The sequence below is a fragment of the Melopsittacus undulatus genome, chromosome 5 (genome assembly GCF_012275295.1).
Source record: "Melopsittacus undulatus isolate bMelUnd1 chromosome 5, bMelUnd1.mat.Z, whole genome shotgun sequence".
Lineage (NCBI taxonomy): Eukaryota > Metazoa > Chordata > Aves > Psittaciformes > Psittaculidae > Melopsittacus > Melopsittacus undulatus.
Genome location: NC_047531.1, coordinates 79,579,712 through 79,603,176, shown reverse-complemented (window position 1 = coordinate 79,603,176; position 23,465 = coordinate 79,579,712). Strand labels below are relative to the sequence as shown.

The 23,465-nt window shown below is 43.3% G+C and overlaps 1 protein-coding gene across 2 annotated transcripts in view; it reads left to right on the top strand.

Moving 5' to 3' along the window:
- The window catches only part of PRR5 (proline rich 5), a 53,716-nt gene extending 31,373 nt beyond the window's left edge, over positions 1-22,343 (top strand). For both annotated transcript variants that reach the window (XM_031053593.2, XM_031053591.2), the window contains 2 exons: positions 18,149-18,287; positions 20,974-22,343. In XM_031053593.2, coding sequence (XP_030909453.1) covers positions 18,149-18,287; positions 20,974-21,524 — 690 coding nt within the window. In that variant the 3' untranslated portion in view covers positions 21,525-22,343. The remainder of the gene's footprint in view (positions 1-18,148; positions 18,288-20,973) is intronic.
- The last annotated feature ends 1,122 nt before the right edge of the window (positions 22,344-23,465 follow it).

Below are 23,465 nucleotides of genomic sequence, written 5' to 3'. Positions count from 1 at the left end.
CCTCTTTAACAGAAAGAGTGTGTTCAGTGGAACACGACCATAACTTTGTCCATGTCAATTAAACACAATAATTTTAGAAGGCAGTTTGCATTGTGCAAACTCCCTTTGGGCATACATTAACACTGCATTTTAAGAGTACCTCACTTTAAGTATAAAGGATACCAAAGGTATGGCTTCAGATGGAGTTGGTCAAACACTACAGCAGTTGTCTAGACTGCCCTGACTTATGATCCATCAGGTCCCCCCGCAGTTACTGCCAGCTTGCTGTCTTGCACTTTGGTAAGTGAGAAGTGCTTACTTGTCCTCCTTCAAATTACTCAACACTTGCATTGGGGCTAGAGTGAGCATGCATGGAGTTCTGGTGTAGCTGCTGCCTGTGGCACCTGAGACTACCTTAGCCCATAATAATTTACTTGTGCAGCTCAAGTGTAAGTTGTTTCAGCTCAAGTCAGTTAGATGCATGTTGAACCTCAGCTAAGGCAGTTTATCTATACTAAAATATATGTCTGTCTCCTGGAATTTGCCTCCATTAATGAAACTGGCCTATTAAAACCACTATAAGTTCCTTGGTAGGCAAATCTTTAATCCTTAACAAAACAGAGTTATATAAGTAAAATAATTCTTAACCTTGAATTAGAATGTTCCTGCAGAACTTGTAATTTTATCAAGTAAGAGGGGAAGGTTTTAACTTAATTGCATTAATTTGTACAAATGTCTTTTGTGGACCCATTTGAGCCAGTAGACTAAAACTGGCATAAAAGATAGCTTAGAAATTTTGACTATTGAAAAACTCTGAGCAGGAAAGGTTCCCACGGTGCAAGAATCCTCTGAGGCATGGTGCTTTAATACTGTAATTCATGGGTTGTCTACAGGGGGAACATAAGAAAGTTAATCTAAGCTACCTTTTAAAGAAGATTAATTAAACCTCATTAAAACTCTGTATGGACACTCATTCTGAGAATTAAAGGGGTAGGAAGGGAGACAAATTAATGACACTTCAGTTCTACATCAGAGGCCTAAGCACAATTTATCTAAACAGCTTTCTCTTCTTAATTTAGTGAATATAATTTCATTTTCTTGAGTGTCCCCAGGTAGACAAAGCCACAGGGGCATTGTGGCTGTTTAGTTGCCCAGGGCTTTACAGGATGGGATCCCAAGAGGGCGGCAGTCACTTCTTGGCTGACATATCCAACCACAGACCTGGGAGCCATCCCAGGTGCCACCAGCAGCCTGGGTGGTATCTACTAGCTATGGTAGTGATAGTACCCAGCACAAAAGGGGAGGACTTTTTGCTCTTTGTGACTGAGAGGTCACCCAGGTGAGCCGATTCTGTGGTTGGGGTCACTGGTGCAGCACCTCCTGTTCTTCCTGCTGGGTTTCACCTGTCCTTACAAGAATTAAAACACAAGTAATGTCCAACAGAAAGACTGCAGGGTTCTTTGTAGTGTTGCATACATGGGCTTCCCCATGGTTTTTTGGAGGCAAGTCAACATCAACTTTTCAGTCAGATCTGTACTGAGCTACAGCTGGGTTTGGAGTGGTTTCGGTAGTCCCCTGTGCAGGTACCACCATGCCTGCATCTTCTTACTGCCTAAAGGTTTCTAGCTGAGCACACAGCTAGCAGAGAAACTTCCCACCAGGAGATTTCAGAGGCAGCCCATGTGCTTGTTCTGCTCCTTGAGCCCTTCTTGTAGCAGACACAGGGCTCCAAAGTGCTGTCTGAATTTTAAACACCAGTGCTTGCTGGTAGCACAGCTTCTTCCATCATCTTGCAGGCTGCTGTGTCACCTTTTACCTTCCCATACGTTACCTTCTGATTCTTTTCCCCTCCCAACACCATCTTCTTTTCTCATGGGACAGAAGGGAGGAAGGCAGAGAAGCTGGTAACTGGAAGCTGGTTAGTCATATGGAGGACTAACTGTGCCGCTGGCCTGTTAGACAGTCTCAACTGGCAAGCATTGCTCAGTGATGTCCAAACTGCAGAGTCCTCCTGGAAGCAGTGATGACCTGAGCAAGTTATGGAGGTGTGAGCAGCAGCTGTTGGAAATGCAGATGCTGTGAAACTCCATTTGCCATCCAGTCAGTGGGAGTCGGAGCTGGTTTCATTCTCTGGCAGGCAGCCATCTGTCCATCTGGTTTGGGGACAGACGAGAGCACACCTCCCTAGAAAGGAGGTGTACCCCAGCAGCAGGCACTGAGCGGTTTGCCCACATTGGTGTGAATGGAAACTTCATGGAAGAGTCCCATGTAATTAGAGAGGAGCAAAATGAATTATTTCCTGTAAGAATTGTTTGTAAGCAACTCTGGCAGCTGTTTGCTTTCAGTCAGGAGTTATTTCTCCTGGGCTTTTGGTGCTTGCCCATTTCTCTGTCTATACTACAGAATTTTATTATTATGGGAAGATGTGTTCCTGTTTAAGCTGACAGGGTGATTAAAACAAGTTACATAAAATTCCCTAGCCTCCATCTTCTCCCCAGAAGGTGCACTGAGAAGGGAAAGAGTTGTGAAAAGTACGAAAGCTTCTGCTCTGTAGTGCCACCCAAGCCCACCCCAAGCCATTCCTCTCCTGGGCTGTGGTTGCTAGTGGCAGAACCAGGAGCCCACAGGGGCAGCATGTACCATGCTCGTGGCATGGGGACTTGTGCAAAGGGCTTTGTAGTTTATTTCTTCCAAAAATAAAGAGGCTGTGTGTTGCAGTCTGGAAAAGATGGGGGTGATTGAATGAGTCTCTCAGAGGCATCCTTTCTACCATGGTGAGTGGACAGGGTTAACTGTCTTCTATCAGTAATTTCACAGACTTAGCGTTAGCTCTGGTGCAGCTGCAGAAGAAACAACCATGTGGCACACTGATATGTGACACATACTGTGAAATTCATTAACTTGTCACTACCCAATTATTACAAGCAATTAAAAGGTAAACAGTTAATCACATGACAGAGCAGGAGTCAGATTACTTTATTTGATTTAAACTGTTATCTGCTGGCAGCCTTCTCCTGTTCCTGGTGAGCTACCATGTGGTTGCAGCAAAACTTCTGCAGCGCAAGGTGACAGCGATGTGACAGGTCATGACTGCAAGTCAGTCATGTGGGTAGTCATGCTGAGCATCCCCAGTACATCATGGTCTTGTTGTGAGAGAACCAGGTGGCCATGGTGGTGTGGTTTTTCTGAGAAGCAACCATCCATCAGAAGGGTGAGAGCTGTGGTGGACAAGCCATGGGTGCAGTGAGGGGAGAGGACCACTCCTCACTCATGTGCTCTTCACAATGGATCCAAAGGCCTCTGGTTTTAAGTCATTAGGCAGGGAATTGCTGTGCTCTTGATTCAAATGCAAAGCAAAAAGCAAGCATGCTGCAGTCAAGGAGATGCTGCTGGCAAGAGGAAAAGCTGTTGTTTAGCCTGGCTGGAATCTGTCAGGTATTTTGCAAAATACAGCTGCTGGAGTGGCTCTCACATAAAACCAATTACATTTCTTCTCCTTGAGGAGCTGGGAGCTGTCAGCTGCTTCTGTTGCTGGCCACAGTGTATCTCCTAGCCTCCCTTCTTCCTAGTGTGGGTAGACAAGAGCCTTCATGCACTGTGCACTGTATAAACACAATGAAAATATAGTCTCTGCGCTAAAGTTTGTGTAGCTTGATGCCAGAAGTGGTAGATGTATCTGGACAGACAAATAGGGAACAGGAGGAAACAAGAAGACAAACATGCTAGAAGTGATTTTATGACATATATGTTGTTTGCCTTAGTGGTCTAGGTGTCCTCGAGAGACAGTGTGGTCCTTTTTCCCCTCTTGTAGGTTGCCTGTTGGGCTTCAAGAAACAAAATAAATCCTTCATTCCTTCTGTATCACTCATGAGCCTTTCTTGTGGTTTTCTTGTTTAGATGAAGAGAATAAAACCTTGGAAGAAGCATTGGGGTATTTCCACTGTTTCTCAAAATGTCTGAATGGCATGAGGACAGATGTTTAGGCAGTATGAAGCTAATGCAGCTGTAGTAAAGCCTGTGTATAGTAGATGAGGAATTGCGTAGTAGTTTTGCCTGGAAAGCTCTAGATATAACATATGTGGATGTGTTGTTAACATTTAAAACAGAACCAAGGAGGAGGCTTGCTCTGAGGAGCTGGCTGTGTGATATTCTGTGTATTAGATTGAAGCACCAGCCAGCACTGAGGGGAAAAAAAAAAGGACTTTCATTTCAGCATTAGAGTCATATCAACAAGAGGTAGGTCAGGGCATCTGCTGGTTTCAACCACACAGGTTTCCATTACGTAAAGACCTACCACAGTTGTTCCACGACTTGCTGAATGCTGCTGAGTTTTGCCAGAGCATGGAGTTGCCAGAGTGCGTGTCCCTAGTGGGTGTTAGGGATGAAGGAGGGAAGGGCTGTCCTTCAGAGCCACTCCTGTGATCCCATCCCTAATCTGTGTACTGTTTGCAGCTGGGGAGTACTCTGCTCAGTGCTCTCTGCCTGCAAACTCGAATTTTGTATGCTTATATTTCTTCATTTCTTTTTATCCACTACACTGGGTTGCTGAGAGGGGGTTTCTGCTCTAGATCCAGTCAGTTATTCTGAATTGGAAAAGACATCTTTATTGAAATTAAATCATTCTGTAGAAATTTGTTGCTTTCAGCAAAGCTTTTGCTGCAAGCCAGGAGGCTCCCTCAGGCCCAGGATGCAAGGCACCTGGGCTCCAAAACTTAGGTGGTATGGGATTGATGGATGCTCTACCTCCTTGTGCAAGAGAATTACCGTGAAGCACTGCTCATTTTCCAGTTACCCTGGTGGGTTACTTGTGCCTACACAAGCAGCAGGCTGAGGGCAGGCAGCTGTCCTGAGAGTTTGGTTGCCTGAGCCATTGTTTGGTGTCTGAGCCATGCACCTTCTTAAGCCAGGAGAAATAGGGGATCTGGAGGTGATCTGCTGCTTTCTGGCTCAGGGGGATGAATTGTTGGTGATGAAAATGGTGTTGCTGCCAGAAATAGCAAATACTTTAAAAATCCAGAAGGAAGAGCTGACACATCTGCTAAGTCTATTCAAGGGTGTTTCAGAAAAGAAAACTCATGGAGTAGATTCAGTCACCTGTAAAGGATGAGGCAGCAAGGAGGATGCTGAAGGATGAATTTTCATTACTGATTTAAAAGGGGAGTGTGGCTGTGAAATGCAGTATCAGAAATCCTCAAAATTAGGCAACAGCAGTCAAGTTAATGTTTGCAGCTCTTCAAAAGCCTTTTTTGAGCTTCTCCTCAAAAGAGACGGGATGCGCTGAGGGAGGGTTCTGCCATCCCTTTTTCTGTATGAGTACCCACCTGAAAATAGATGCAAGATGGATTTTCTTGTAATAAATGTTAATAAATGTTAAATGAGAAAACACTCAGAGCCAAGAGTAGGTCAAAGACTTGAATGCTCAGAGTTAAAAGTCATCAATTCCCCAGCAAGGTTAGATGAGTTTAATGTGTATAGATCAGCAAGAACTTCAGGAGGGAGCCTAAAAGGAAATGAGAAGCTTTATTCTCTTGGACATTAAACATCACATCTAATTATTTCGTAACTTGCAGGATGACCTCTGCATGGGGCTGCACAAGCACTTTTGTGCACGTGTGTGCTTGCCTGTGAGTACAACATGGCCGTGTTAAAGCATTTGTAAATGCAGATAAACTAACTCCAGGTCAAATTTATTCCATAAATTGCTCTTCAGAGACACTTACCTCTGCACAGATTCATTTGGTGGGTTGTTTCAAAGTCATTTTAGCTTATTTGACTGAGATGATTGCAGCTCTCATCTGTGCCCAGGGGAGTAACTTAGCTGGGAAGCAGACAACCTCTAGCCCTAAAACTATGAAAGACAAAAGTGCATACCATTATTTTGTAGGATCTTTATTAGCAAACTGGCTGTTCAGCTTCTGCAGGATCCTAAGCACAGTACTTTAAGTCCTCAAAGGGACTTCCTTACTTTTAATCATTTCATATCTTATCTTCAGTCTTCATCTTCTGCTTTGTCTTTTGCATTCTCATATAAAATGTCTAGTAACAGTTTAAAGGGAGATAATACATTGGATTTCTGTGGGTCACGGGAAGACTAGCCTGTTCGTAGTCTTTGATCCTTTCTGGAAAGACAAATCCTATTGCTATCTTTCTGCAGCCAAGCCATTTGAAAAACTCTCTCACCAGCTGAACACAAACCGTGTCTGGGTGTTTTGTCTTCCTTATCTTTTGTCTGTGTCTCAGTGCCACCAGTGAAAGGAAGAGAGAGACAGAGCAGCTTCTCACGCTGACATTGACATAACTTGGCACTTGCTGGAGATTAAAGTGAATATGACAAGATCTTTATTTCTGAGGCAGTCACAAGGATCTGAAGTGCTGACTTCTGTCAATATGGCAATGGCAAGCTTCTCTGCCTCTCCTTCCTGTGAACTTTCTTGCTATGAGAAAAACAAGAAGCAGAGATGAGACAAGACATGATTTAACCCTTCAAATATTCTAGGCTTTACCAGTGTGCCAGCAGCTTAGGATAAAATAAAGAGAGGAAAAATTATTATGAGGCAACACTACCGAGGCCTCATAACAATACAGCCATGAACTGTGCAGCTGCATCTGTCCTGACTGTGCAAAAAGGATACCGGTGCCTAGGAGTGGACATGTAATGCATAGGGCACAGCTGCATGTGGTTCTAAACTAGTATAAAATTGTTAACCTAACAGGGATTATTCTGCCTCAAAGCAATTGAGAATTTGATGTACAAGTCCTGCTTCTCACATTTCTTTCCACTGTGAGATATACCTGTTTGTGGGCAGACATAGTATAGTCTTAGAGTATAGTCTTACTGAAAATGAGTCCATTACAAATTCTTAGCCTCCTCCATTGTACTGAGATTGCCCTCTGAGAGGGGAAACTGCTTTCTTCCATCTTCTTCCAGTCTGCAAAGATGTGTCCTTCATTTCCCCCCAGCTCAGGCACATTTTCTCATTCTGCTTTGGTCTGCTGCAGAGAAACCCTCCACAGGAAAGAGGGCACAAATAGTTTAAGCAGATCAGGTTCAGCTTAGTCAGCACAGGCTTGAACAAAACAAAATCTCATCTCTGCTTGAAGCAGTTTTGATTCTGTTTTGATTCTGTTTCCTAAAGATTAAAAAGTGACCAAGTTGTCTGCTTGGAATGAAAGTGGTATGAATCACCAGGGAAACCCAGGAGGAAGTACCTGAAATAGTCTGTCCTGGCAAACAGATAAGCGGGATAGAAGCAGGAGCAGGAAGATTAAACTTCCAGTCCTTGACCCCTTTCTGCTCCCAATTATTTTGTTGGAGGGTGTTTCTTTTGACTCAGATGTCTCTTCAAAATGGATTGACTGATCTTGTAGTCTGTCTTAGTGAGCTGCCAGAGTTTACTTGGTTTTACAGGACCTGAAACTCTCAGTTGGAGAGCCCTCCAGAAATGCTGAGCCCCATTGAAGCTAGTAGAAGAGCGTGGGCTAACAGTGTGCTCTTGCTGTAGAACAGGCTAATGATACCCTGGTCTGCATTAGACAAGGGAGGTGATCTTTCCCCTCAGTGCTCTTGAGGTCACATGTGTGTCCAGTTCTGGGCTCCTCAGTACGAGACATGGATATGCTGGAGAGAGATCAACAAAGGAGCATGAAGATGATAAAGGGACAGGAGCATTTCTTATGAGAGAGCTGGGACTGTTCAGCCTGGAGAAGGCTCAGTGGGATCTTATCAATCCAACAAATGCCTGAAATGGAAATGTAAAGATGAAGCTAAGCTCTTCTCAGTGGTGCTCAGCAACATGACCAGAAGCAATTGGTACAAAATAAACACAGGAGGATGTATCTGAACATGAGGAAACACAGTCTTATTGTGAGGGTGACTGAGCACTGGCACAAGTTGCCCAGAGAGGTGGAAGCATGTCCATGCTTGTTGACATTCAGAAGCCACCTGGACACGGTTCTGGGAACTGCTCTGGGTGACTCTGCTTGAGCAGCAGGGTTGGACCAGGTGACTCCAGAGGTCCCTTCCAGCCTCAGCTATTCTGTGAGACTGTGAACATCTGGATTTCATCAGTATAGGTGGAAAAATTCATCATTCTCTCCATGGACCTGTTTTCACCCAATTTTCACCCTTTCTGGTTTGGGCTAGACTGCCAGCTGATACCAGTCAGCATAGTTAACTGCAGTTAGCATTCAGAGTTAAGCTGAATAATTGTTGCTAACAGTCTGGGCCTTCCCTGTCAGATAGCAGAAGGGTTCAGCATTGCACTTACTTGGAAGGCTGCAACTACATAAGAAAAGCACTTAGTGAAAGTACCAAAGAAATCCATCTTCTCCCCTGTTCAGAGGGCTCAGGAATTATGTTGGTTCCTTATTTCTGGAAGCTAGTTATTCTATCAATTATTGACCATCTTCAGTCTTGTTGGTTAAATAATTTCTAGCACATATTGTTTATGCTTAAGGGCTACTGCAAAGTCCCATGCAGCAAGTTTTTACATCACTCTTTCCCAGAAGCACAAATGTATTCTACAGGAAAGCCCATGCTGAGCCTGCCTTATTTCCTTTTTTTGTCTGTGCACTTCTGCTATCACTGTTAGCAAGAAAATGTTGAATTTAGTTAACGTTTGGTCTGACAGTGCACAGCTGATTCTGTGCAGTGGGTTACCAGTGGTGTCAAGATTGCAAAGACTGAGAAGAATCTGTTATCACATCTGATACCTCCATGAGTTTACTCTGCTGTTCTACAAATGTAATTAATTTGTATAATACTGGGGATTTGCTTTGCAGGGCTGACTCCCAGGGAACAGTTGGGCAGTTAGGGGTGAGAAGACCCAATATCTCTACCTATTTGGGCTTCCTGATTTTGTGTTGGAGCTCAGGGGATTCCTGCAGCGGTTGTGAAAGCAAGATCTTTGAGTTTTTCGGTAGAGTGTTGTGCATGTCAGCTGGAGTAACTGTGAGTGGGAGACTCCCACGATGATGCTCCATGGTGCAGTAAGAGCAGCAGCTCTAAACAGCACTGTGATCTCCTCCAAAGCATGAGGCTATGTGGGTTTGGCCAATGAAAGTGTCACAGTGGTGTAGAGAAAACAAAACTTTTACACACCCGGGGACCACCCCTGAGGCCTTTTCTCAACCAAGCAGACAGTAACATCACTGCCTTAGGTTTGTATTTGAGCATTGCAATATCAGTAAAGATTAGATGGTTAGCTATTAGATGATATCAAGTATGTGCAAAGCAAGATGGAGGGATGCAGACCTCAGTCCAAAATATGCACATGTATCAAAACCAGGAGCACATGCTGTGCCGCTGGTGGTGCACACACAAGGACTGGTAGCCCATTTGTCCTCAATTCCACCCCACAGTGATTTCATGCCTGCCCTGTGACCAGGTTGCTCTGTGTCACTCAAGTTTTGGAAGGCTAGATGTGATGCAGTGAAAGGTGTTACATGCACCAAAATGGGATAGTGATGGCCTGTAAGGACACGGTCTTCCAAATCTCTTACAAGCAAGGCTGCTGCTATCCCTTTGACTAAAATAAGAAGCAGATCTTGCTGTTAATGTGGTGCCAGTTCTCCACCAGCAGTGTTGGCTGAATGATGTGTGTTTTCACTATGGATATTATTCTGTGTCTGCCTTGCAGAATGTCTTGTGACTTTTAATTTCAGTTTTCCCTGGGGGTACTTGGGCAGCTATTATTATCTAATGTTTGTTAGTTTAGCACCACTGTATGTGTGTTTCTTTCAGATGTATTGATCTGACCTATTGTCAGTTAAAGAAGGAAATGTGGTTTTTAATGAGTTTTCCTTTCCTCCAAGGAATCTGCTGCTTTTAAGAAGGAAGTAGTTGTATTTCTTAGCTGTTTTCCTGTGTGGCTAGGACAGGGAAATACATGAGGCCAGGACCTCACTTTACAGTTGGGTCTGACCCTGTGAACTCTTCTGGCATCGTGTTTCCTTTCACATAGCACTAGGTAGGGACTGCTTCAGCAGGTGGTAGGTCACACCTTTTTGATGGTAGACTAGGGTGGAGGCCAGCCAGCAGGGACCAGGCAGACTGAGGTTCAGGGTGTGTTATTTGGCCATGAGTTGTATACAGCCACTTCCTGTTCCATGGGCAGAGAACTTCACTCTTCTTGGCCATCAAGCCATCATTGCTGAAATGACTCAACTAAATAATCCAGAAGTCTGGATTTTACTCCTTTCTTCCCTGAGTCTAGAAGTTGGTAACACAGGATCTAGCTCATGTCTGTTGCTGCTTGGTGTCCCCTGTGGTAGGGCTACTCCCATGTAAAGCACTGAGACATGCTGTGCCTCCCTCAGTGCCATGTCCACCCCTGTCAGGGTGCTGGCCTTGCGCCCTGCTTCCTTTGCCCACCCTGGCCTCAGAGAAGAGATATTTTGTTTATGTTTTATCTTATTCACATTTTGTTATATTTTATTTTTCATTTAAAAGCTATCCAGCAGTTTGTCAGTTGAAGTAGAAAGCAGTCTTATACACCAATACTTGCTCATGTAAACATGCTGATCAGCTGAAGCATCAATGTTAAAGTTGAGTGCTACATTATTTGATCAATGACCTGTGTATACTTCTGCACACCTACATTTGCAGGTGGGCATTTAGTAGCTCCCACTGTTATATCCAGTTGTTAGGTACACTTAAAAATGGAAGATATCTTTTAATATGTAATTTACTAGGTAAATGGTCCTAAAATACTCTGTGCTAAAGAAGCAAGTGAAAAGAAACTGGGTGATAGCACCATTTCTAGATGTTACTAGTGGTAACATAGTAATAACATTAGTCATAACTGTAAACTGTAGAGGACTTACAACCTTTTCTAAGTACTCAGCAAAACCCTAAGATACTGCTGGTCAGTTAAAAGCAGTTTGGTGTTTAATAGTGGTTTATGATTATTTTCAGGCTGATGACTGGGGAGTTACCTGGGGCAACTTGCAGTTGTCCTGGCAGAATTGAAGCAGTCTGTGGTAAAGATGAATAGTGAGGCTCATACAGCAGAGGAGCTCAGCATATGATGGAGAGTTTGCCCAGGGCCTGAAAGAGGAGATCAGGATGGATGTGGGGTATTATGAAACAGCAGATGTCAAAGGTACAAAGCAAAAGGAGTCAGGCATGAGAGAGTGATGGCCATTTGGAAATTCAGCTATGAAACCAAAATAGAATAACATGAGCCAAGCATCAACGAAAAGCAGGTAAGTAGTAAAAAGAACAGCCGGCAGCTAGGTTTATTTCTAGCCTCTTGGCCTGCATGAGACATCACACTTGAAGTGTGCCTGATAGCCAGAGGATGTGACAGCTTTAGCTGTAGCTCTTTTGTATCCAACTGTTGTGATTTATGCGCTCAGTTCTCTGGTCTGGTGCCTTGCCTGCCATCAAGAGGGTGATGCATTTCAGGATATTTTGGGTAAATAATTTTTAAGTCAATGTAACCCACCAATTCCCAAGATTTCAAGACAGTTGAGTGCAGTGGTGAATGTACCATTGTTCTGCTGGCTGCTCTTCCCACTTGGGAAGAAAATTTCATCTTTGTTCCATTTAGTGCTGTGCTAGCAAGCATTTGTGAGCAGGCTGTAATTCGCAGAGCAGTGGGACAGAAAATGAAGCAACTTGCTCAGTGGCCCAAGAACAGACTCTTTCTGGGGCTGTATTTTGTTATTGATCTCCCTGGGCAAGCTGTTAACAGCAGGGATTTGCCACTGAAACAGCAAGGGTTTGCCACCTCTGCTCCCTAATGCAGGTGAAAAGGAGATGTTCAGCTTTGCATCCAGTTTTTGGAGTGAGAAGCAAAAGGCATAAACAACAAATGATACACAAGCTCCCTTTCAGGGTTTCACAAGACAGGTGTTTTCTGTAAGATATCCTACATCTGCTCACAGGAGCATGGGAAGCCTACAATTCTGGGTCCTAATTTAGCTGCGCTGTCTAATGAGATACCAGACCAGCAGCAGCCTAAGCAGTTTTTCGTGGTGTGACTGTCTTTGGGGGTTGCTTCATGTCTGGGCTTTTTACAGAGCCTGAGGAAGTGAAGTAGCCAACACCAGGTGAGAAGTGGTAAAAGGCAGATGATTAATTTCTGCACTCCTTTGCAGCTCACAGTCTGAATTCCTTCCCAATGGGCTGGGCTCAGTACAGCCCAGTTTATGGTCATTTCAGAGCATTTGTCTGGAAGTGCCAATACTATCCGGTTACATTTTAGGAGCTGGAACCTTGGGGGGCCGTGTAGCAATGCCAACCTCATTGCAGAGGGACAGAGGCAGCAGGCGGGATTGCATCTTACCCCAAGTTGGATCGATGGCAGTTCTGCCTGCTACTGTCACTGTTCACTCCCTGCAAAGAGAAGAGGGTGTTAAAAATTATATCATAGGATATAGAAATGAAGGGTCATGACTGTGGTTCTTTCATTGCCATGGTAAAATGAAGGAAGGACATTTGATACTTTTTTTTTTTAACTTTTTTTATTTCTTCCTTAAGAAAAGTTGTGGCAAATGTTACCAAAACAGTTTCTGTTTCTGTCAGATTTACAAGTCATGTACCCTGTGCTTAGATACAAGGTTGATAATGGCTTAGCAGTATTTTTTGTTAAAACATCTGTTCATTAAAAAATGGTCAAAGTGATTCATCTTTGTTGTACGGCATTCAAAAGGCTGGGGAGATCAATAACTCCCCTTAGCCTCAGGGAAGGTTTAATATTGTGCTTGAGGAGGACTCTTCAAGTCCTTAAATGCCTGTCTAGAGTGGCCTCCACTTTAGGACCATTTTGAGGCTTAGAGAAGCTCTGTATATTGAAAAGGAGGCTGTGGCCTTATGTAGGGTTACAAAAACCCCAGCTATTCTTCTGAACACATTTGTCTATTTTCAGCACCAAAAGACAAATGTATTCTTTCCTCTTGTGCTTTTATAAGAAGCCTTGTGTCCTTTAAAAACTCCGTAGGAAGGAGGTTGTGGTTAACTGACTTAGTTAACAGGGATGGAAACCTGAGTGGTTCAGTGTGTCCATTCTTGCTGGAATGACTTACAGGTTTGACTCATGGCGTTTTGTTCCCAAACACAAGGAATGTTTGTTCCAGCAACATACCTGAGTGCAGTAATGGGGGGTTTGCATGTGGTTGGTGCCACAGTGCAGCAGATGGAACAGTAACTTCACAGAGAAGTTATCTCAATAACCTGTAGTCTTTAGGGTATAAGGCCCTTCTGAGAGTGTGTACAGATTTATATATCAAAAATAGTAGTATATAGGGTCCTTTTAATGCTTTGGAACTACTACATACAATTCTGTTTCTAAATTATTTAATTACAGGTTAATGAAGTAAAGGACTTGGATACCGTGTTACATGCTGCAGAAATAACCTTTCTCTGTTCTTGATGCTGAGCATAGACCTTTTCCATTTGCAATGGTATTCACATATTCAGGACTGAAATCTCCATTATCCATGCCTTGAGAGTAGGGCAGACTCTTGTCATAATATTACATTATAATCCTTCCAAAGATAATGAGGTGACTGTTGTTGCATTTCAAAACAGTATGACCAAGATGAGCATTTGATCCAGCAGCTGAATTCCTCCAGAAGTACTAAGGTACTTGCAGCTATTTGATATTGAGCTATTTTGTCCCTCAATTGAGAAATAAATAGGTCAGGCAAGGCCTTTGAAAGGAATCTAATAGATACATCTCATACTTGCAGAGAAGCGTGAAACTCTACTGCTAAAATGAAATTCGGTTCATGAAAGGTCACAGTTATCTTTTAAAGTAAGATTTTTGCATGTCTGAAGAGTAAATATTGTATTAAAGGTAAAGTTAGAGTCTGTTTTACTGATGATATTACAAGTTTTCTTCTTTCCTCCAGATTATGATATAGCTTCATGCAAGCTAAGCAGCCAGCCTGCTAGATATGACTTTTGCTTTATTGCTGTATAGTGACATGCCAAACTAGTCAGGCATCAAGTAGTAAGTACGTGAAGAACCATGAGCTGCCACAATAACAAGAAAATACTTTTTATTGTTTTATTGGTGGCTTTTAAGTCCTACCATCAGTTTTTCAGAAACTATTGTGTGACATGGATAACAATCACAAGTTGGCTATACAATGAAGCTAATTTGCCTGTATAAGCACAATCACAAATTTGAGAAAGGGTCTAAAAAGGACTCCATATATCTTTAAATATATATAGATAACCATGTAGATAGATGCATAGATATCTATGCATGTGCATCTATATATATTTACACATAGATATATGAAGCATTTATAACCATACTTTGCTTCATACTAAGTTTCCACCGGAAGTGCCTTCCACTGAATGTGGTGTCACATGAACAAGTGACTTTATATATGGCACAATGCATGGGGTGGAAACCTCTAGTGGAGAGAAAAGTTTAAATGCACCCTCGGAGCTGGCAGCTAAAACAAAGCAAAAGCTTCCCCCACTCTTACAGCTGGTCTGCTTTAAGAGGTGCTCATCCTTTCCCTTGAAGCTCCTTGCCTGCTTCAGCCCCATATGGTGCTAAATTACAGTACCTTCTGAAGTGAGATTTGCATGCTGCTGTGGTAACAACAATTGGCAAATCAATCACCATTTCAGACACTTGCTGTTCCTCATGCCCCACTACCAGTTGGTTCAGAGATGCCAGTGCCACAGCAAGCCCCTGCTCTGGCCACCCCTCAGCTGCACCAAGGGCAGCCCAGCCATGCCTGGGTTTCATTAAAGACATGAAATTGGAATAATTGCTGAATTATAAAGCTCCTCATTCAAGATAGGCTTGTGAGGCACCCCTGACCTTGTTACTACCTTTGGTATATCTCTGCTAACCTGTTGTGAGCTGGTGTGTGAACCACCTACCTTCTTCCTGGTCCATGATCTTAAGAGCTCATGAAGAGGAGCAAGGGGCTGCCTTACACCTTGTGACCCAACCTTTGACAGCCTATAGCCCAGATCCCTGGGTCAGGCACTTCCCAAATGTGTCATGTTAACACAGCTGCAGCAAGGACCAGCTGGCTCTAGGTCAGGGGACATCTGGCTTTGTGAGTGGCATGCAGTGATGGTGCTACTCTGCCCCTGGGCAGGGGCTCCAGTCAGGCAGAGGTGGCCCCAGTTTACTCTGAGCTTGCTCTGAGACACTCCTCTGGGCCACTTCCACTGGAGTAATTAATAAATAAGTGATGGTGTTATTGCATGGAATGGTTTAAGTCTGGGAAGCTGAGAAAGTCCTTGCTGACTATTGGGATGTACTTGTATTTGGTTAAATAGAGGCCTGGAGGATGTTTGTCATTGAATAACACAGCAGAAAGGAATGCAGGAAAAACACTATTTTACAAGTTCAGGACATAGTCTGCAGCTTGTTACATTCCTGCTCTCACAGGAGCTCCACATTGAGAAAATGGTTTAAGGGAACCATCCCATTGGGCTCCTGCAGGAAGGCCTGGAACAATGGCCAACACAGGAAGGATATCACAGGTGGATACAACACATCTGTGCCAAGGTGCAACGGCAGAAGTTACCATGGCTCCAGAGGACACCAGATGTTTTATGGCTTTTCAGTATGTTTTGAAAAGCATCCCATGGATGATTGCAGAGCTGAGGAATAAGACTAGTGGCAGACTGTGTTAATAGTTGGAGCTTTACATAGTAAAGGTGGTTGTTTTGTAGCCTCTTCACTTTGAAGGTGCGGACTGAAAGAGGCTGAAGTGAAAAGTGGGGTGGAGATTAGCTCTACTCTTGGGAGACCAGGATTGAAGGTTTAGGGCAAGGCTGAAGAAAAAGCTGATGCAAGTGGTTAGGGAGTGGGATTTTGAGAGAATAAGGTGTTTCTCAGGAGCACTGAGCCAATGGGCTCTCCAGGCACAGCAACTGCAGGGCAGCAGTGGTGGAAACAAGGCAAATCTGTGCCCGGTGATGGGAGTGTTGCAGCAGCCGGACCTTGGGGGTCAAGTTTTCATCCTCTAAGCTCATCCTGGGAGCCTACCACAACCCAACAGAGCTGCTGAGAGCCTCCATGTGTTGCTGCCAGAGCATCAGTCAATGCAGAAAACAGCTTGGGCTTTTGAAGCATTCATCAGAGAAGCAAGATTGTGTACTGGAACAGATAAGTCATAGGCAAGAGGGAAACCAAAAAAACTTTTCAGGCATGTAAGACTGATAGGAAATCAGCCTTATGACTGGGCAAGGACACGTTTATCACGTATACACTGTCGTAGTTCTGCTAGTGGTAAAAGTCATTTTATGGGCAGCACAGTGCTAGTGACTCACAGGGTTTCATTCTCCACAGCTGATATTTACTTATCCTATTTCACAAGTATCAAAAATACTTTAATGTTATAAAAGTAAATAAAACCTTACCACAGAGCGTAAGCATGAACAATGCTAAAAATCACTGGCTTTTGCCACTAGTATTATGTATCACATTTAGGAGACTAGTTCCAGATGTAATTGGTATGGGAGCCTGGAGCAGATGGCCTAATGCACTGGCCTTTGCTAGTGGGTTATGAGCTTGATGCAATCATGAATATGTAGTAAGGTAGCAGGCATGTCACCCTTCTCAGGGCTGAGAAGATCTTGGCTAAATCCCAGCAAGACATGAGGGAAAACGCAGGAGCAGATTTCAACATGATAAAAATTGAGACCCTTCCTTCTGTTACTTAAAACATTTTCTCTGATATAGAACAACAATGACTTGGAAATAATATATGCATCTTTACTAAGGGTTCTGAATTATTCCTGTGTTATTTCTGTCTGATTTAAATTGGTTGAATAGCTATGGGATCATTCTGCTGTTACTTTCGTGTTTGCAAGCTTTCAGATTCACTGCATATGCCCTTGTGCTTGCATTTATATTTGTGATTCTCCCAAAGTTTTGCAGGACATAGCACATCTCCAAGGATTGTTATTCATTACTTAAAACCCACTGAACTGAAATCCAAATTCCATCCATTCACTGCTGGCCGTTATTCATTTTCCATTCATAAACTTTCATCAAGTAGCACCAGGCAGCATTCAGGCATCGCAGCAGCCAAGAGTGAAGTAAGCCATTCACAAACACGTTGCAGGCTGATAGTCACCCGCAGACACTGGTTGGTGAATCATACTGAGCAGTGAATACACCCTGAACATCAGGATCCTTTCACATGCTGAAGGAAGTGTTGCAATTTTACTCATCTGATCTGCACATTGCTCTGTGGAGGCTTTCATCCCAGCTTGCTTCTTTTTACAATAATTCAGGGATGTATTGTGAAATCTGGAATTCTGCTAAATTCAAGCAAACTTCTTGCTGACTATGACATTTAGGACCTTAATTCTGAAAGAAGATATGTCAAATATATGCCTACATAGCAACACTCTAAAATGTGAATTTACATGGGGTTGCAAGAAGAATCCTACACATGAGTAGTACAGGGCTGTGCTGAGACAATGCAGGAGCATGCACACTGCAGCTGTAAAAGTGGAAGGGAGACTACAGCTCCACAGTGTTTTCCTGTCACCTCTGCAGCCTTGTAATCTCATTTGTGAGTGAAGTGTGGAGTTAACAGCTAAGGACAAAAGATGTTGCCTGTGGGTGAATCTTACCATGATAATTATAATGTGAGTTTTGCCTGGATAATGGCAAGTGCCAGGGAGGAAGTGAGGAAAGAGAGAGAAATCTCTTCACTATAAATATTTCTTGCTGAAAATATCCTGGAAGAAACATTTCCGGGTGTCTCAGAGCAGCAGTGTTGGTATTGCTTAGATGGCAGTGACACCCTGTGGTACCAGCCGCTGGTGCAGCCCTCGGCGGTGGTTTCTTCAGGAAGTCGTCCTGAACAAAAAAAAACCAAACCAGGGATGTTTTTAATTCACCTTCCCAGACCACATCCTCCTTCCTCCCCGAGTGCATTTGCACTAAGCAGGATGTACCTTTCTGGATCTAAATGTCCTGGAAGTAGTTACTGCCTCTTTCTGAGCATTTGTGTAGTGCCTATGTGTTGAGTCTCTCTGTTTTGACTCACATCTCTTGCCTTTATAGTGGGAGTAATCAGCTGTAGTAATAAACCATTATCACATCGCAGTGCACCTTTGCTATACAACTCAGTGAAAATGCTTGCTGCCATTCCGTTTGCCCTGCTGAGCAATGAATGCTGAGGGTTGGAAGGGACAGTGCTCATCTGGGTATTTTCTCTCTTCCAGGGGGTTCACGAGTCAAAAGGTGTGACTGAAGATTATCTGAAACTGGAATCCCTAATCCAGAAAGTCGTTTCTCCTTACTTGGGCACATATGGCCTGTATTCCAGTGATGGACCCTTCATGCACTCTTCCTGTATCTTGGGTAAGAATAACAGAGGCTTGATTTGACACAGCACTGGGGGCTTCACCAAAACATTGGTCCACACAGTGCCAGGGCCCACACAAGTGGAGACTGCCAGTAGTAGCTCAGTATGGTCAGGCTCCTTTTCTAAGGTCATGCTCTTTGCAATGTGCAAAGCCACAGTGGAACTTTACAGAGGGAGAAAATGAAAATGGATCATCATAACAGTGCTCATAACTGAATCTGATTCTGGAGTGTGTTTAGCATTTTCTTTTAGTGAGAGAGCCTTAACACAGGATGCCTTATGAACAGTGAGAGGAAGAAGCAAGAAGCCATTTCTAGAGCACTGAGTAGTACCTGTTCATTAGTGCTCAAAGATCATACAAAGCTGTTTAAAACAGGACATAGAGTAGGAATTTGCCTTAGAGAAGACTAACAGATAAGCCTTCAAATATGTAAAAGCTTTCTCCAGAGCAGAAGGTAATAAGCTGTTCTTCAACCCACTGGAGATAAAAACAACAAAGTGGACCACACATAGCAGGGGAAATTCAGATAACATGGAAAGAAAAATCTCTAATGCCACATAAACCACCTCTGAAGGCTGTTAAATCTTCACTGCACTGTGTACGCGTTGTATACATAGGCATCTGTGAGGAGCAAGGTGGGGAAACGTGGTCCTGCCTGGTGGCAGAAGCTGAGTGATGGACCCTCTTGAGTCCCTTTCATCTTATTTTCTGTGATTCTTTGAGCTCTGAAGCATTCAGTGAAGGCAAGATTTGGCAATGATGAAGGTTTTTTTGAATATCCCATGTAGTAATTCAATCTGTTGAAAATGCAAAGGGATGCTACCAGCGTAAATCAAAAAGGAAATGTGGTAGTCCCTGAGTAATTTAGTGTAAATACTGTGATATCCTGCTTGAATAGAGAAAACAGAGGGGGAAATAAGTTCAATTGTGTGTTTCCTGTGCAATTTAATCTGTTTGCTTGTCAGAAATGGTCAATAAGGTAGATTATTTTCCCTTGAAGCTGAGTGGAAAAATGGTTGTATTGCATTAGGTGTTAAAGAAACAAATCAGTTTTACATGAGTAAATAGAAGCCAATTATTTATGGAAAATGGCTCAGGATTACTACTTTGTATTCATTGCTTGCCATTAAAAGCCACACGCATTTAAATGGAGCCCCAAATTGATGTTTTCAGAATTCAAGCTTTTGTATGTTAGCGCAGAAAAAATGCACTCAGAAAAAGAATAAAACCCCAGTGAAATTTATTGTTAGAAAATATATGTAATATTACATGACTGTGGAATGCTTAAGTCTGCTGCTTTTAAACTAGCACATCTTGTTCTGTCCCACTATTTCGGTAGAATGATTCCAGGCTCTGACATACTTGGGACTGGTGAGGTCGTTCACCTCTTTTCTTCCCTGTCTGGCCAGCGCACCCAGCCTTTCCGTCCACTCAGGCCTTGCTGTGAGCAAAAACCCCTGCTCCTGTGGCAGGGCAGCCCCAGGGAACCTTTTCTGTTTGCCAGGTCAAACTCCTAACAAAGAAAAAGTCCAAAAAAAGTGAACTTGGCTCAGTTGATTTCACTACTGAGGCAGACACAACTGCAAATACAATCTTAAATACAGAAACTGGTGGGTTTAGTAGTACAGCATATAATTGGAATTTGTGTCCAATTTATACATAGTTTTAGAGGAGATTGGCATTTGTAAAGGAAATAGGGTGGTTTTCAGCCTGACTTAAAGCAGGCAATTTATACATAGTGGCAGTGGTTGACTTTCAGAGTGTAATTAGGTTCCTTTCTCCAGCAGTTCCCCTTTCATGGGGATGGCAAAGTGCGAATAGCAGGAAGAAAGCTTCAAAAGTGAGACCTATTATTCACACCGCTTTTTTTCTGTAGTACAAGTGAGTCTGAGCACTGAGGTCTGCAGTAAGTTTGCATGATGGTCATTTTGATCTAGCGGCTGGAGAGCACTCCAGCCCTAAACCACTGGTGGAGGATCTCCGTGCTGACTTGCTGCCACCTGCTGCTCATTCTTTGGAAAGAGCCCACTTGGTTAACAGCAGTAGTCGTACTGTCTTCTGCCGCATTGAGTGCAGGTTTGCTCCCCAAAAAAGTTGGTGTGGCCATTGCCTTCCAGTTAACGTTTCCGAACACGCTTGATGCTCACTCCTTCTGTGGTCTATGAATGATGAATCTAAGTTCTTTAGTAAAAATGCCTGTGTTAATCCTTGTGCCCTAGATTTGAAGACACCTGATTTTCCTAAGGTGGTAGAAAAATTAAAATTTCAACTCCTATAAATTAGTGATGACCTTCACAGCCTGAACAAGAACAGAATTGCACTTTCTGTTCTTGCCTGAAGAAAGTATTTGCAGTTGTATGTCAGGTCTCCCACAATATTTACTGGTTTACTCCAGCTGCTGAAGTTGTACATATAAGGAAATATAAGCTAATAATGTGTATATAAGGAAATTTCAGCTATTATTTGTAAAGACAGGTTTGGAGTCTTCAATATGCTAAAGAAATCTAGGAAATCTGAAGCCCATTGATCTACTAAACTAGTAAAATGTATTCTCTTATAAAAGGATCTGTCATACAGGAAAAGCTCAGGGGTATGACTTTTCTTTTTAACACTTGTAATTATTAATACCATGCTAACTATCGACTTTGAAGACCTTACTCTGGATCTTTCTCTGTTCGCAGAAAAGCGCTTCTTCAGGCGTTCAAAATCGGGTGACATCCTTGCCAAGAACCCCGTGGTGCGATCAAAAAGCTACAACAATCCACTGCTGACACCAGTGGCCGAGTATGAAACCGAGGGCATGGCTGCCAATGGAACAGGCATCCGAAGGCATTCTGTTTCGGAAATGACCTCCTGCCTGGAGCTCCAAGGGTACTCCAACCTCACCACCATCATGGACAACGGTTCCAAGAGCTCCATGACAGCCACGAAAAGCTCGCTGTCAGGAGACCAGGAAAGGCCCAGCACCGGATCAGTGCAATGCTCTAGCAAACTCAGCACAGCTGAGCAACAGAAAGGACTCTTCCACTCAATGGACGACCCACACAGGTCTTTTGAGCTGGACAGGGACCCTTCCTTGATTCCAGTTCCCTCTTCCAGCCCTGAAAACATAGTGGATCAGATTTTGGAGTCAATTGACTCTGATTCTGAAGGCATTTTTATTGATTTTGGCAGAGGCTGCTCCAATTCATCAGCATATAATGTGGACGTGAACAGACAGAGCATCATGTGAAGGACATTAGGAGACAAACCTTGGAGTTTAATATAATATATGAAAGTTACTAGCGTATTGAGTCGGACTACGGGCAAGCTATGTATGTCTAGGTCAGAACCTCTGTTGTAGGTCATCACATCTGTACTGAAGTACACAGATACAAGTTTACAGCAGGCAGGAATCTGCTGCAAGGGGGAAGAAACTCCAGTGCCATTTCTCCCTGTCTCCATCACTTTGCAGTTGGATTTCCTGTTGTCTTTATAAGCGTAGGGGTTCAGAAGCTGACAAGTGTCTGGTGAAATGCTATTAGTACAGCTGGCAGTGTTTGTTCAGTAAAACAGCCTAGCAAATAGCTGTGTTCACTTTTAATTTTCTCAAGAGATTTCCTGTTGACAGCAGGTTGTTCTCTGAACTGTAACACCTCAGCCAAAGTAAAAAAACATATCCTTTTAAAAAACCACAAAAGCCCAGAGGCTGTGGGCCTTCATGCCACAGAAACCAGTGATAAAGAAGCCTATTTTAATCTGGTACATCTTGTATGCACTCCTTTGCCTAATGGTGAGTTAAGATTTCTTGAAGAAAGGCAAACAGAAATGTGCTACCTGATGTCACACAATGCCTCATTTCTCGTGTTCTGTTTCACAGCCAATACCTTGTGTCTGTGGGAGAGTTGTCTTGAAACTGGCTTTTAAGACCATGTTAATTTGCTCTGAATGTGGCACTTCAAAGAAATCTGTGCACTGTTAACTCCTGGGACATCCATTGTATGGAGCGATTCCAGCAGAATTCAACTTATTTCCTAAATAAATAAAAATATGGCCTCTTGGTGGAAATTCTCATTCTATATTTATATTCTTAAAGAAATACAATAGTGCATATATTGTCGATTATGTACTGATATTTGGGGATTGTGAACCTTGGAGCTCTTCTCATCCTGAGCACTCCCAGCTCTTTGATTCTCCCTCACAGTAACATGCTGTTGTAAGAGCTGTGTCAATGGTTTTACAGAGGATTGATGTACATGGGTAAAGTAGAAATCCTGATGCATTATAGATTTTTGATCAGATGCTTTTCCAGTGAATAAAGAGCTCCTTCTGATCACTCCATCCTAGGCATCTCCTCTGGAGGAAAGAGTCTGGTGGTAACTCCTGAGCTGCTCAGCAGAGACTCATCATCACTTCAGTCTGGCAGTGGCTGGCGCTTAGTTCAGATGCTCAAGGACTCTCCAGCTTTGCTCTGCACTTGCACTGCTGACCCCAGCATTCACCAAACTCTTCCCCAGGCTTTGATTACATTTCTAGGCTCAGGGCCCCACTTCTGATACTTGATTTCCTTTGGCCTCACTACATGATCTTTCAGAAAGTGTTAGCTCAATCTTTTGCAACCACCCTACTTCACTGCTGCAGATTTCAGCTTCCAGAGAGATGTGGAGGCTCCCCATAACACAGGGATTTGAGAACCACAGAAGCCAGCTGAGGAAGGAGCCCTGTAAATGAGGCAGGGGGTTAGTGTCTGCTTTGTTTCTTTGTGTTTGGCATGTTCAGCTGGGCAGCCTCCCCTACAGGTAGGCACATAAGTTAGGTCATATTTCATAGTTTCCTTCAGACAGAGATAATTTCTTCTATGTTCCAACAGTCTCAAACCTAACAGTTGGGGAACACACTTGGATGAGACCACTGAATGTGGGGCAAAGTCATTGTGGAGGAACTTAACAGCAACTGTCAGAAACACAGGTGCAGCAGAACATGCCCTCAGCAAGAGCAGCTTGGATGCCTGCATGGCATCCCTTAAGTGGGTTCTTTAGGGTCAAAACTCAAGCAGCAGAAAAATCTGTAACCTTTCAGGAGCAACAACAGCAGCAGCATGTAAACCCTTCAAAAGATACCAAACAAGGTCCAGGACTATATTGGAGAAGGGCAGAAAAGCAAATCAAAACCAAATCATACCCAGCCCTGCCTC